This window comes from Hyaena hyaena, unplaced genomic scaffold (genome assembly GCF_003009895.1).
Source record: "Hyaena hyaena isolate Hyena2069 unplaced genomic scaffold, ASM300989v1 scaffold_531, whole genome shotgun sequence".
Lineage (NCBI taxonomy): Eukaryota > Metazoa > Chordata > Mammalia > Carnivora > Hyaenidae > Hyaena > Hyaena hyaena.
In genome coordinates, this window is record NW_024081164.1 from 45,896 (window position 1) to 61,357 (window position 15,462).

At 35.4% G+C, this 15,462-nt stretch overlaps 1 protein-coding gene and 1 long non-coding RNA gene across 7 annotated transcripts in view; one reads left to right on the forward strand and one right to left on the reverse strand.

Moving 5' to 3' along the window:
- The window catches only part of MICU1 (mitochondrial calcium uptake 1), a 195,528-nt gene that overhangs the window by 22,943 nt on the left and 157,123 nt on the right, over positions 1-15,462 (forward strand). For all 6 annotated transcript variants that reach the window (XM_039255575.1, XM_039255569.1, XM_039255571.1 and 3 more), the window contains exons 2-3: positions 2,465-2,639; positions 13,068-13,230. In XM_039255575.1, the coding sequence (XP_039111506.1) occupies positions 2,465-2,639; positions 13,068-13,230 (338 nt within the window). The remainder of the gene's footprint in view (positions 1-2,464; positions 2,640-13,067; positions 13,231-15,462) is intronic.
- Positions 1-15,462, reverse strand: part of LOC120247587 — a 21,251-nt gene that overhangs the window by 2,500 nt on the left and 3,289 nt on the right. The window contains exons 2-3 of the long non-coding RNA XR_005532359.1: positions 12,650-12,656; positions 2,421-2,426 (exon numbers count right to left, since the gene is read on the reverse strand). This is a non-coding gene — a long non-coding RNA (uncharacterized LOC120247587). The remainder of the gene's footprint in view (positions 1-2,420; positions 2,427-12,649; positions 12,657-15,462) is intronic.

Here is a 15,462-nt window from a genome sequence, read left to right on the forward strand (position 1 = left end):
CCCCCCCCCCCCCCCCCCCCCCCCCCCCCGCAGCCCCTGGTTACATCATTCTATTTTCTGTCTCTGTGAAATAGACTCTGTTAGATATCTCATATAATTGGGATCATAATACAGTATTTCTTCTTTTGGTTCATTTCACCTCACATAATGTCCTCAAATTTCAACCATGTTGTAGCATGCGGTATGATATACTTTCATTTTTAGTTTTTTTCTGAATTACTTAAAAAAATTTTTTTTGACATACAAAAAGTTGTACATAACTAATATATACAACTTGAGGAGTTGTAGATAAGTATATACCTGTGAACCATCATTACAATGTATGCCATAAAGCTATCACCTTTACAAGTTTTCTCCCACGCTCTAATTTGTTATTATGATAGGTTGCTTTAGTGATAAAACACTTAACAGAAGATCACTCTTAGCAAAGATCTAAGTATACAATACAGTTTTGTTTACTATAGGCACGATGGTGTTCAGTATATCTCTAAGACTTATTTACTCTGTGTAACTAAATATTTGCACCCTTTGGCTAATATCTCCCCGTTTCCCACTCCCCCAGCCCATGGAAAGCACCATTCCATTCTCTGCCTCTATGACGTTGACTCTTTTATATTCATAATGTAAGTGGTATAATATAGTACTTGTTCTTCTCTGTTTGGCTTAGTTCACTTAGCATAATGCCCTCTAGGCTCATCTGTGTTGCCACAGATGGCAAGATTTCCTTCCTTTTTTGATGCAGGAATAGTATGCCTGTGGGTGGGGGATACACACATACACATTTTATTTATTTCTGGGTTTGTTTGTTTTTTAAAATTTTTAAAAGTAATCTCTACACCCAGTGTGGGACTCGAGCTTATAACCCAGAGATCAAGAGTTACATGCTCCACCAACTGAGCAAGCCAGGTGCCCCCACATTTTATATATTTTTTGACTGATAGGCATTTAGGTTGCTTCCATGCCTTCACTACTCTGAATAATGCTTCGGTGAACATGGAAATACAGATATCTAAGATCCTGATTTCATTTCCTTTGGATATATACCCCAAGTGGGATTTGTGAATCATTTGACAGTTCTATTGTTTCATTTTTTGTTTGTTTGTTTGTTTTGAGGATCTTCCATTCTGTTTTCCATAGTGGTTGTATGACTTTACATTCTGACCAACAGTGTACCATGGATCCCTTTTCTTCACATCCTCACCTACATTTGTTACCTTTTCTTTTCTTTTTAAATCAAAGCCATCCTACCAGGTGTGAGGGAATATCTCATTGCAGTTTTAATTTTCATTTCCCTGATGATTATTGATGTTGAGCACATTTATCATGTATATGTTGGCCATTTATGTATCTTCTTTTGAGAAGTGTCTCTTCACTTCCTTTGCTCCTTTTTTTTTCTTTCTTCTGTACTTTTTTATTTTATTTTATTTTATTTTTTACAAATAGTTTATTGTCAAATTAGTTTCCACATAACACTCAGTGCTCATCCCCACAAGTGTCCTCCTCCATGCCCATCCCTCCTCCCCCCGACATCCATCAGTCCTCAGTTTTTGTCAGCATTCAAGAGTCTCTCATGGTTTGCCTCTCGCCCTTTCCCCCACCATTTCTGCCCTTCTTCTCCCCCTTGGTCCTCCGTCAAGTTCCTCCTAATCCTCCTATACGTGCAAACATATGATATTTGTCCTTCTCTGCCTGACTTATTTCGCTCAGCATAACACCCTCAAGGTCCATCCAGGTTGCTACACATGGCCAGATTTCATTGTTTCTCATTGCCATGTAGTATTCCATGGTATAGATAAACCACATCTTCTTGATCCATTCATCTGTTGATGGACACTTAGGCTCTTTCCATGTTTGCTCCTTTTTTAATCAGGCTATTTGGATGTTTTTGTTTTTGGGTTTTTTTGCTATTATGTTATAAGACTTCTCTATATTTTGAATATTGGCCCTTTATTAAAATACGGTTTGCAAGTATTTTCTCCCATTTCGTAGGTTGCCTTTCCATTTTGTTAATTGTTTCTTTCGCTGTAGTGAAGCTTTGTAGTTTCACATATCCTGCTTGTCTCTTTGCTTTTTGTTGCCTGTGCTTTTGGTATCATCCGCTTCATTTTAAAGCTGAATATTTTTCTCTTGTATATATATATATATATACACATACACGCCATATTATCTCTATCCACTCATCTGTTGATGAACATCCCAGTTGCTCAAACATTTTAGCTGTTGTGAATAATACTGCTGTTAACATGAATGTGCAAAAATCTCTTCATGACTCTGCTTTCAATTCTTCGGGATATAAAACCAGAAGTGGGATTGCTGGGTCATATGATAGTTCTGTTTTTAACTTTTTGAGGAACCTCTTCATGTAGAACTTTTTGCAAATTTCATTGCTGTTGCTCCTGCTAAACTGTACCTGAAAATACTTATTTCTGGATTAATGCAAATTTATTTTTTTTTGCATATCTAGGGCTCTTGCAGAATCTCCACCATCTGTAAACAACCTAAAGAGTGAAGTTGGTGATAAAGGGAAGAATAAAGATGAAGGGGAAGTTTGTAATGATGAAAAAAAGGCTTCAGGTATTTGCACTGAGCCTCAACCAGAAGAGAAAAAGAAGAAACGTTCTGGATTCAGAGACAGAAAAGTATGGAACACAGTCTTAGAAATTAATCAGAACTGTAGTTAATTGTAAATTAGAAAAATGCCATTGAGTCTCTTTTGTCATTTATTTCAGATGGTTCATATTTGCTATTTGCTATCATGTTCTAAGACAAAGGTAATCTTGAAATGTGAAGTTAATGGGGATAGTGAAAAGATCTAGAATTTGTATTTGCAGAATTTGCATATACTTTCCCTTTTTTAACTACCTAAGTTGGTTCATACTTTCCAGCTCTTTCAGATACTAAATGTTCTAGTATATATTGAGACTTTGGAACGACTGATTGATGATGAGAAGGCAGAATTAACATCTTTTTGGAAATATACAAATATTTCCAAAAATTCAACTAATTTTGATGGTAGCATAAACTAAATGACTTCAACATTTTATATTTTTAATACAACCTGCTGTTATAGAACTCTACCTCAGAAAAATTTCAATTCTGGTATAGTAATGCCTTTGATATTGAACATTTGAATTCAGCAGACATGAGTGATGAAAAGTTAAAAGGATGAATTTCTTAGGGGCGCCTGGGTGGCTCAGTCAGTTAAGCGTCCCGACTTGAGCTCAGGCCATGATCTAATGGTTCGTGGGTTCGAGCCCCGCGTCGGGCTCTGTGCTGACAGCTAGGTCAGAGCCTGGGGCCTGCTTCAGATTCTGTATCTACCTTTCTCTGTGACCCTCCCTTGCTCATGCTGTCTTTCTCTCAGAAATAAATTAAAAACATTAAAAAAATTTTTTTAAAAAGGATGAATTTCGTAGACATTTTGCAACATTGAAATTCAGGGAATTGCCTTCACTTGCTAAAATTTGGCTAATAAAGACAGCAAGATAATTTGAGTTATTTGTGTGTTGCATGTGTGTGGAATGGATTTGCAAGAAGAGTTCCTTTGAGAGATTTGGATCTTCTGTATATTTGTTTAGATGAAGTTATTAAATATACCTTTACATTTCTCTGGAACGCCCTGGTGTCTCAGTCAGTTAGGCGTCTGATTCTTGATTTCAGCTCAGTTCATGATCTCACATTGGTGGAATCAAGCCCCACATCCAGGCCCACTGCGCTGGTTATGGAACCTGCTTCAGATTCTCTCTCCCACCCCTTCTGCCCCTGTTCTGCTTGTGCTCACTCACTCACTCACTCTCTAAATAAATAAATGAATAAGTAAATTAATTAATAAGTCTTTTAATTTCTCAAATCCATGTTTTATGAAAAATTTTTAGATATTTTATTTATTTTTGAGAGAGATAGAGCATGGGTGGGGGAGGAGCAGAGAGAGAGGGAGACACAGAATCTGAAGTAGGCTTCGGGCTCTGAGCTATCAGCACCGAGCCCCATGCAGGCTCAAACTCATGAGATCATGATTAAGGTGGACACTTAACCAACTGAGCCACCAAGGGTTCCCTCAAATCCATTTCTGGTTGAAGTGAATTTGAACAAAAATTATGTATTACAAATTAAGTGTCAGCTATCGGTGTTTCCATAATGATACATTTATTTAATCTTTTGCCCTGAGTGAATTAGAAGAAAGTTCAGACTCACCTTGTGCCAGCAATTTCATTTATAAAGTCAAACTTTCCATTTTACAAAATAGAGCAAAAATTATCGAAATAAGCATTTATTTTTGAACTTTCCATTTTCTTCTCCTGCTTTCTGCTCAGCAATGACCATATGTCATACTTCCCAGATAAAAATGAAAGCTCGATCATTGTACTTTACTTAATTTGTAGCTCCCATGGCTATAAAACCTTTCTAATCTCTTTCTGAAATAATTCTTTCAGTGAAGTCTTAGTGGAAGAGCTCTGTTTGCCCTATTTAGAGATAAGCATTCCACGTGTTATCCTGTTTCCCTAACAACCTGTTTCAACACTTATTTTTTCCTCTGCCTGTTTTCTCAGCTGCTGTTTGTCTTTTCATTTTTTACATAGTCTCCATGGACATGTTAAAGATTTTTCCATCTTTAATAAAATAATAAATTGCATTTTTGAGCATTTTTGTTTAGGATTTTGGTTTTTGGGGTTTGTTTTTGTTTTTGTTTTTCCCATTCACATTCTTTTCCTGCAGTACCAAACTGCCCCATCTTCCACAGGCTCATCCTTACTTTTCACTTAAACTTTTGGTTTTGATCTTTTATATTCTCTTGATTTTTGTGTCATATTTCCAGTAGAAAGAAATAGAGACTACTGTAATGAACATCATGTATCCATCACTCATCTTTGTCAAGTTTTAACATGTGACTATATTTGCTTCAGTTTTTTTTTTTTTTAAGAAACCAAATGAATATAAAAAATACATTCCTGGGGCATCTTGGTGGCACAAGCAGTTAAGTGTCTGACTTGATTTTGGTTCGGGTCATGATCTCACAGTTTGTTGATTCAAGCCCCACATTGGGCTCTGCACTGTTAGTGCAGAGCCTACTTGGGATTCTCTGTCTCCCTTTCTCTTTGTGTCTCCCTTGATTACATACGCACTCTCTCTCAAAAATAAATAAACTTAAAAAAAAATACATTTCTGTATACTTTCCCCAATCCCATTTTGTTTTTCTTCTTCAGAGGTAAACCATTGCCCTTAGTTTGTGATTTATTGATGCCATGCATAGCCTAGTGGTTTTGCGTGTTTTATTGTTAATTAACAAAAATTTTCAGGTGCAAAGAGCTGTTACTCAGTTTATTCTATACTATTGTTGTACATGCTTCTCTCTTTTATTTAATATTTATATTTTTTATCTAGTTTCATTTGATTGATTTTTAATTTAAAAATTTTTAACTTTATTATTCCCTCTGGAACTTTAAGTCCTGAATTCTGAAAAATTCTCATGTACTGCTTACTATTGCTTCACTGTCATTTATTTCCTTAGCAACTCGTCTTAAATGTATCTTGGATCTTCACAACCTATGCTGCATATCTTGTGCTATTCTGTTATATATTTTTATTTTATTAGAGAGAAAGAACGTAAGCCAGGTAGAGAGAAAGAGAGAATCCTAAGCATGTTCCACAGTCAGTGTGGAGCTTGATCCCACAACCCTAGGATCATGATCTGAGCTGAAATCAAGATTCGGGTATTCAACTGACTGAGCCACCCAGGTGTACATACCTGTTAAGAGTTTTTCTCATGAGTTCTTCTAACCTCCTAGAGTCTCTTTTCTTTTTCTTCCAATTTTTTTTTATGGTGATAAAACAGTTAAGTCATAACATTTATTGGTCTCTGTGCTGCCAACTCAGAGCCTGGAGCCTGCTTCAGATTCTGTCTTCATTTCTCTCTGCCCCTCCCTACTCACTCATTTGCTCCCCCCCTCAAAAATAAATAAACATTAAAAAAAATTAGGGGCACCTGGGTGGCTCAGTTGGTTAAGCATCTGACTTTGGCTCAGGTCATGATCTCATGATTTGTGAGTTCAAGCCCTGTGTTGGGCTCCGTGCTGACAGCTCAGAGCCTGGAGCCTGCTTCAGATTCTGTCTTCATCTCTTTCTGCCCCTCCCCTGCTCACACTCTGTGTCTGTCTCTCTCAAAAACAAACATTTAAAAAATTTAAAAAACAAAACTTTTACCACATTACCAATTTTTAAGTATACAGTTCATCATAGAGTGTAATCATTGTCTCACCATCTATCACCAAAACTGTTTTTGTTTTCTAAAACTAAAAATATATACCTATTAAATAGTAACTCTTTACTACTCTCTTCCCCCAGCCCCTGGCAACTACCATTCTACTTTCTGTCCATGATTTTGAATGCTAAAAAAAACTCATACCAGTGGAATCATGCAGTATTTGTATTTTTCTGACTGGTTTATTGCACTTCATGTAAAGTCTTCAAGGTTCATCATGTTTTAGCATGTGTCAGAATTTCCTACTTTTGGGGGCTGAACAATATTCCAGGGTACGTATTTACCACATTTTGCTGATCCATTCATCCATTGTTGAATACTTGGATTGCTTCCACATTGTAGCTGCTGTGAAAAATGATGCCGTGAATGTAGGTGTACAGATATCTGAGACCTTGCTTTCTGTTCTTTGGGTATACACTCTGAAGTGAAATTACGAGATCATATGGTAATCCTATTTTTAATTTTCTTATGGAAGCCCATACTGTTTTCTATGGTGATGTGCCATTTTGCATTGCCCTAGCAAGGGTTTTACTTTTCTCATGTCTTTGCCAATGCTTGTTATATTCTGTTCTTCTTATATTAGTCATCCTAACAGATGTGAAGTGATATCTCAGTATAGTTTTCATTTGCGTTTCCATGATGATCAGTGATGTTGAACAGCTCTGCATGTGCTTAGTGGTCAGCTGTATATCTTCTTTGGAGAAATGTCTGTTCACCTCCTTTGCCCATTTTTAAACTCCATTTTTGTTTTTTTTTAATTGTTGAGTTTTAGGGGGTTCTTTATATAATCTGTTTGTTAACTCCTTATCAGATATATGGTTTGCAATAATTTCTTCTCATTCTCTGGATTACCTCTTTACTCTGTTGATATCTTTTGATGCAGAAAATTTAAAAACTTTGATGAAGTCCACATTGTCTTTTTTTCCTTTGTTGCTTGTGTGTCTCGTATCATATCCAAGAAATTGTTGTCAAATCTAATGTCATAAAGCTTTTTTTGTTTTCTTCTATAAGTTTTATAATTTTAGGTCTTTCATTTTGGTCTTTGATCCAAGTTAATTTTTTAATGTGGGGTTAGATAAGGGTTAACATTTTTTTTTTTGCATGTGGATACCAATTTTTCCCAGCACTTGAAAAGACTATCCTTTATCCATTAAATGGTTGTTTCTCCTTTGTCAAAAATCATTTGACCATATATGTGAGGGCATATTTCTGGCTCTATTCTATTCCATTGGTCTGTATATCTGTCTTTATGTCAGTATCACATTCTTTTGATAACTGTGGGTTTTCTTTTTTTTGTATTAAGTTTTAAAATGAGGATGTAGTAGTCCTCCAACTTTATTCTTCTTTTTTCAAAATTGTTTTGGCTATATGGAGTCCCTAGAGATTCCATGACCTGTATTGGTTGTTTCCCTACCTTGGGCTATTGTGACTAGTAATGAATGTGGCAGAACAGATATCTCTTCAGTGTACTGATTTAGTTTCCTTTGGCTATATACCCAGAAGTGGGTTTTCTGAATGATGTTGTAGTTCTATTTTTAATTTCTTGAGGAACCTCCATGCTATTTTCCCTAAACCAATTTAGTTTCCCACCAACAGTGCAAAAAGGTTCCCTTTTTTCCATATCATCATCTATACTTGTTATCTTTTCTCTTTTTGTTGATAACCATCTACTAGGTGTGACGTGATATCTCCTTGTGGTTTTAATTTGCATTTTCCTGATAGTTAGTGATGTCGAGCATCTCTTCATATATCTGTTGGTCATTTGGATGTCCTCCTTGTAAAAATATCTATTTAGGTCATTCTGCCTGTTTAACTGAATTGGTTTTTGTGGGGTTGTATTTGGTTTTGCTTCTTATTTTATTTTGTCTTTTAAAGTTTTTATTTTAATTCCAGTTAGTTAACACACAGTTATATTAGTTTTCAGTGTACAATATAGTAATTTAACAATTCCATATATCACCCAGTGCTCATCAAAGCAAGTGTACTCCTTAATCACCATCACTTGTTTAACCCATCTCCCCACCCCCCTTCTTTCTGGTAACTATCAGTTCTTTATATTTAAGAGTCTGGTTTTTTTGTCTCTTTTTTCCTTTCCAGATATGAGTGAAAATCTTATGGTATTTGTCTTTCTCTGATTGACTTGGTTCACTTAGCATTTTACCCTCTAGACCCATCCATGTTGTTGCAAAAGGCAAGATGTCATTCTTTTTTATTGCTGCTATATGTATACCACATCTTCCTTATCCATTCATCTATCAATGGAGACTTGGGTTGCTTCCATAATTTGGCTATTATAAATAATGCTGTGTATTTTCCCCTCCAGTTCTGGTCAATTTTGCTTTATATATTTAGGTTCTCTATGTTGGAGGCATAACTATGTAGAAATCTTACACTCTATTTATGAATTGACCTTTTATTATTATATTATTCTCTTCATTGTCTCTTGTTATAGTCTTTGACTTAAAATGTATTTTATTTGGTAATATAGCTACCCCTGTTTTCTCTTGGCTTCCATTGGCATGGAATATCTTTTTCCATCAACTTCACTTCAGCCTGTGTGTGTCCTAAAAGCTGAAATGAGCCTCTTGTAGTACAGTATATAGTTGGGTATTGTTTTTTTTTTTTTTTTTTTTTTTTTTTTTTTTTGGTTTTTTTTTTTTTTTTTTTTTTTTTTTTTTTTTTTATTTCACCATTCTGTTTCTTTGCAAGATTTAATCCATTACATTTAAAGTAATTATTGATAGAAATGGGTTTACTATTGATAGAAATGGGTTTACTATTGCATTTTATTATTTGTTTCCTGAGTGTTTTGTAATTCCTTTACCCTTTTTTTCCTTTCTTGTTCTCTTCCTTTGTGACTTGATCATTTTCTGTAATAGTGTGCTTAGATTTTTTTTCTTTTCACCTTTTGTGTATCTGGTATAGGTTTTTACTTTATGATTACCATGGGTCTTACATAAAATATCTTGTACCAGTATTTTAAGCTGATAACAGTTTAACTTCTAATGTATACAAAAGCTCTACCTTTATACACCTCCAATATTTTATGTTTTTAATATCACAGCTTATATCTTTTTACATTGTTTATCCATTTACAGATTATTAAAGTTATGTTTAATACTTCTTAAAAAATCCCCATGCTAGTGAGAAGTGATTTACCCACCACCATTACAAAACTAGAGTGTTCTGAAATTAACTATATATTTACCTTCACCAGTGAGTTTTACATTTTTATAGGTTTTGCTGATACTGCTGTCTCTTTTGGGTTCAGGAATTACCTTTAAAAAAATAAGTTTATTGGGGCACCTGGGTGGCTCACTCAGTTGAGAATCCAACTTTAGCTCAGGTCGTGATCTCAGGGCTTATGAGTTCAATGTCCATGTTGGGCTTTCTGCTGTTAGTGTGGAGCCTGCTTTGAATCCTCTGCCCCCCCACCCCCCATCTCTACACTTCCCCCATTCATATTCTCTCTCTCAAAAATATTTTTTATAAAGTTCATAAAAATTAAGTTTAAGTAATCTCTGTGCCCAACATGGGGCTCAAACTCATGACCCTGAGATCCAGAGCCACATACTCTACCAGTTGAGCCAGCCAGGCACCCCAGGTTCAGAGATTACCTTTAACATTTCTTGTAAGAGTGATCTAGTGTTGATGAACTCCTTTAGCTTTTATTTTCCTGGAAAACTCTGTAATGTGTCTCAATGTGTGTTTCTTTGGATTCATCATGTTTAGAACTCTGAGTTTCCTAGGTCTCCATGTCTGTTTCTTTCTCCAGATTGGGGACATTTTCAGTCATCGTTTCTTTGAATAAGTTTCCTGCCTCTTTCTCTCATTCTTTTTCCTTCTGGGACCTTTTTAATGTATATTTTGGACATTTGATGATGTGCTATAGTCCCTTAAGCTATCTTCATTCTTTTCATTCTCTTTTCTTTTTGTTCCTCTAATTAGGCAGTTTCCTTAATTTTGCTGCCAAAAATTAATTTGCTTTATATTCAGTGAGACTGGTGTCATAGAGCTTGGAATTTCATAGAACTTCAAGAGGTCATCCTATAATAGATTACTGTTATTATGGATGGCCAGAAATTCACTAGATGGAAAGAAAGAGGGAGTTCTTAACATGGAAGACAGCTATTGGGGTACAGATTGGGTGTTATAAATCACCTCTTGAAAGAAAGTGTGCCAGACACTAATTTATTTACAAGATCTTTCTGCCTGCTATCTTTTCCAAGGTCTGGCTGCAGTCTGAATTCAAAGCTTACATGAGTTCTGACATCAGGGCCCACCGGAGGGGTTCACAGTTACTTGCATTCACTTGACCTCAAGATATTATAGTCTTGGTTTTCCTTAGGCATTGTGCCAAAATTAAACCCTAGAGCTGATTTTAGGACAAGCAGTTTTATTGAAGAAAACTGTCTTAACATGAAGTTCCAGTTTAAGTAAATGATTGAATGTAACTATTATAATTACCTTAGTAAATCTTTTCTCCAGGCTAACCATCTCAAAATCCTTCAACAGTTTTCTATATATCTTGGCTTCTAAGCCTTTCTTATCTTAGGTGCTGTATTCCAAATGCTTTATGAAACAGTTTGTTAGAATTCCTTTGAATATAGCCACTTAAAAGGAGACTGCTTTATATCATTTATATCATTTGTTATGATGTGATCTCCAAGATACATTGCTAAGTGAAAAAAGTAAACTAAGTACTATACAGTATGTCTGTATTAAACTATAACAGTATGAGAATGCGAAAAGTCTATTACTTTCCTTGACCTATTGTTTCAAACCAAAACTAATAATATTCAGCAATATAATTTAGGGACTTGCAACAACCAACAAATCTGGTTTTGACTCTGAAAATTATTGACTTTTAAGTTGTTGTCTTTCTGTCTTTAAGTTTTTAGTTCACAAAAACATCTTTGGCAGTAGCTACAGCTTATGCCCTAAACATTACAAACTGATTATTTTTGTTGTTGTTAAGAAGAACAAGAATACAGATGTCCTAGGGGCGCCTGGGTGGCTCACTCCGTTGGGAGTCTGACTTTGGCTCAGGTCATGATCTCACGGTTCGTGGGTTCGAGCATCGTGTCGGGCTGTGTGCTGACAGCTCAGAGCCTGGAACCTGCTTCAGATTCTGTGTCTCCCTCTCTCTCTGACCCTCCCCTGTTCACGCTGTCTCTCTCTGTCTCTCAGAAGTTAATTAAAAAAAAAATTAAAAATTTTTTTAAAAAAAGAATACTGATGTCCTAAAGTTATTTTTTCTATAAGAAGAAATTGCTTCTATAAGCCAGTATTATCCAGCAGGTAGTTGTTATATAATATAAAGTGCCTTTGATTTAAGACTTGTATCGATGTCCTAAGGCTTAGTGTGTTTGCCACAATGCAAAATGTTTTGATGAACAGTACTCAGATTTTAATCATATTAGCCTTGGAAGATTTCTCTCATGTATAGTTATAAATTAGAGGTCCTTTCCTAGTTGCTGAAAGCATATCAGGTAGTGGAATTAAGACCACTCTTGAATGCTGTAGTCAGTGATCTCAAAGAGACCATTTATTCAGGAGTGGCAGGTACAGTGTTAGTTGTGTTAACATGGCGAATTAAGAACATTAATTTTTTTTAATATTAGCAAATTGCTTTTTAGACATTGAACTATTGGATTTTTAGATTGTATTGCCTTCACACATTTCCTACTAGTTATTTATAAGCTACTATTTATTTTTAGCTATCTCTACATCTAAAATTCAGGTACAAGAGAGATCTTTTCACCAGAGTGCTTTGTAGCTGGTATTTTGTTAAAAAAGATTTTTCTTATACCTACATTTGTAAAAGAAGATTATGAAGAATTACAGTGTTTCTATGTTGCCATAGAATCACAGCTTAGATGCCAGATTAAAAAATGGGCCTATTAAAATTATACTCGTTTAGTTTAATATATGCCATATTTGATTTTGTTACTATTCAGGTATTTACTTGTATTCTTCCCAACTCTGCTATTTTCTAAATATGGAGTATGTAGGGGTGCCTGGGTGGCTCAGTCGGTTAAGCATGCAACTCTGAATTTTGGCTCAAATCCTGATCTCATGGTTGGTGAGATTGAGCCGTAGCATCAGTGTGCTCCCTGCTTTGGATTCTCTTTCTCTCTTACCCTCCCTCATTCATGTAACACACACACACACTCTCTCTCTCTAAATAATATCATTTTTTAAAAAAATAAAATAAAAATAAATATGGTGCATATAAAGGATTTGCAGCAGTTTTCTTAATTTTATAGTCAAAAGTAAAAGGCTTTTTGCTTCAGACTTGTTAATTGAGTTTCCATGTTGTGTAATTTTATTTTTTTAATGTTGTTATTTAATGTACATTGTGTTTGAAAAACTATTAGCTGTTTAAACCTATGAACTCTCAATTTTGTCTTGTTTTAAGATTTAAGAAATTACATTTAATTAAGAAATTAAATCCTTTTTAAAAATTTAGTATTTAGGAATCTATCTATAGGCTTCCATATATATGTCATTATACTGAATTATTATATGATATTTTCAAATTTGTGGCTTTCAGTGATTTAAGAAATTAGAAAACTATTTGCAAAAATTTCTAAACAAAAGTTAAGCATTTCCTCAACTGGAATATGAATTCCAGTTATATCAAAGGGGAAAGGTTGAAAAGTTTTTGAAATTCTAGTTTATGCCTAATATAAAAAAATTCAGTTATAGAAAAAAAGATATAATAAAATAACTCCAAAAGTAAGATAGAATCTGTATGAAAATGAGAATTGCTTAATATAATAACACTCTGAATTTCTAATTTCAGGTGATGGAGTATGAGAATAGGATTCGAGCATATTCCACACCAGACAAAATCTTCCGATATTTTGCCACCTTGAAAGTAATCAATGAACCTGGTGAATCTGAAGTGTTTATGACCCCACAAGATTTTGTGCGATCTATAACACCTAATGAAAAACAACCAGAACGTAAGTGCTAAAGTGCTAAAAATGAGGTTATGATATTATTTTTTATGTTCTTTGTATTGCCTAAACATTATAGGTCCATGCAGTAATTATATTCATTGTGTAGTGACTGAATGTCAGGCATTATTCCAGTCTTCAAGAGTATAAAAGAGGAGCCTACAGTCATGAGCCAATCTTCAACCTGGATACTGGCTTGAGGAGATTGTACCCAGGTATCATCTATTGGAAAGATTTAAAGACATACAGTACTTGTTCTCATTGGGCCAAGCGAGTGCAAATGGGACAGGCAGTAGACAGACTAAAAAGCCTAGAAGGGAAGAGACTTTGGAGAAAAGACATTTCAGGTATAGAAGCTTTGAAGAACCGTTGCATATACCTGGAAATCCAGAGTGCAGCACCCATGCCCAGGCCAGACATATGCTTGGAAAAGACTTGAGTTGGCTTGTACCTCTTGCTGATCTTTGTGCCCCATGCAGTGAAGTAGTGAAAGTCAAGGCAGAGATGTAGGAGGTCTAGCTAAAAATTAAAGGAGGTCCCCAGCTCAGAGCCAATCTGCAAACATTAGGACACTGTGTTTTGTGCTTTGTTTTTTCATTCTTTTTGCTTCCAGCATTCAAAGAATTCTCTTTAGTCTTTAGTCTTGTTGACTATTTAGGTAGTAGAACAGAAATTTCAATGATGACACGTGACAGAGAACACAACCTTTGCAAAACAACACTTTGGGAAAAAAAATCACTGAACGCTAATGACTATAGTCCTCAACAAGGTAGACCACACCCAACACTGGGATATAGGGAGAATCTGGCTTTCAGAATTACCCCATTATAATATTTAAAATGTTCATTCTTTAATAAAACAACTGCATGGCATACCAATAATCAGGAATAAGTGACCCATCAATAGAAGAAAAAGAAGGACAGACACTATCTCTGAGGAAACCTAGGCATTGCACTTATTAGATAAAGACTTTAAATCAACTGTCTTAAATATGCTCAAAGAGCTAAATGAACCTGTAGACAAAGAACTATAGGAAACAGGGTGAACAATGCATTAATAAATAGAGAATACCCACAAAGAAATAAGAATCATAGAAAGGAAGCAAGTAATAATAATTGAGCTTGTAAAGTATAGAAACTGAATAAAAAATTCACTGGGAACAGTTCAACAGTAGAGTTGAGAAGGGAGATAGAAAAATCACAGAACTTAGGTTAGCTGATACTGTCCTGTCAGAGGAACAGAATGCAAAAAGAGTGACTAAAAATGAGCAGAGCCCAAGGTAAATGAGAGACACCATCAAGTATGATGCGTAATGGAAGTCCCAGAAAGAGAAATTAGGACATTCAAAAGCTGAGAACGTTTATTGCTCATAGTTCTACCCTACAAAAAATGCCAAATGGAGTTCTTTAGGCTGAAATGAAAGGACATTAGACAGTAACTCAGAAATTTAAAAATAATAAAGACCAGTTAAGGTAACCACACAGGGAAATATAAAAGCCAATATTGCTTGGGCACCTGGGTGGCTCATTCAGTTAGGTGCCAGACTTTAGCTCAGATCATGATCTCAATGGTGTGTGAGCTCGAGCCTTACATCAGTCTCTGCGCTGACATCTCAGAGCCTAGACTGCCTTGGATTCTGTGTGTCCCTCTCTCTTTGCCCCTCCCCCACTCATCCTCTGTCTCTCTCAAAAATAAGTAAACATTAAAATTTTTTTTAAATTTAAAAGCCAGTATTGCTTTATTTTTGCTTTGTAACAACTTTTTGTTCCCTTTATGATTTAAAAGACAGAATTTTAAAACAACAGTTATAAGTATATTAATGTTGATTAAACTAGATTATTGCCAATTTAAGATTAATTGTAATCCCTCAGCTAGACACTAAGAACATAACTTTAAAATATACAGAAAAGGAAATGAGGGAACAGAAATGGCATGCAAAAAAAATTAAACATAAAAGAGGGTAAGATTGGAGGAATCAAGGGACCAAACTATGTAAGACATATAGAAAACAAACTGCAAGATGGCAGAGACAGATCCCTTTTTTTTTTTTTAAATGTTTTATTCATTTCTAGGAGAGAGAGAGAGACAGCATGAGCAGGGGAGGGTCAGAGAGAGAGGGAGTCACAGACTGAAACAGGCTCCAGGCTCTGAGCTGGCAGTCAGCACAGAGCCCGACGCGGGGCTCGAACCCACGAACCGCGAGATCATGACCTAAGCGAAAGTCGGACGCTTAACCGA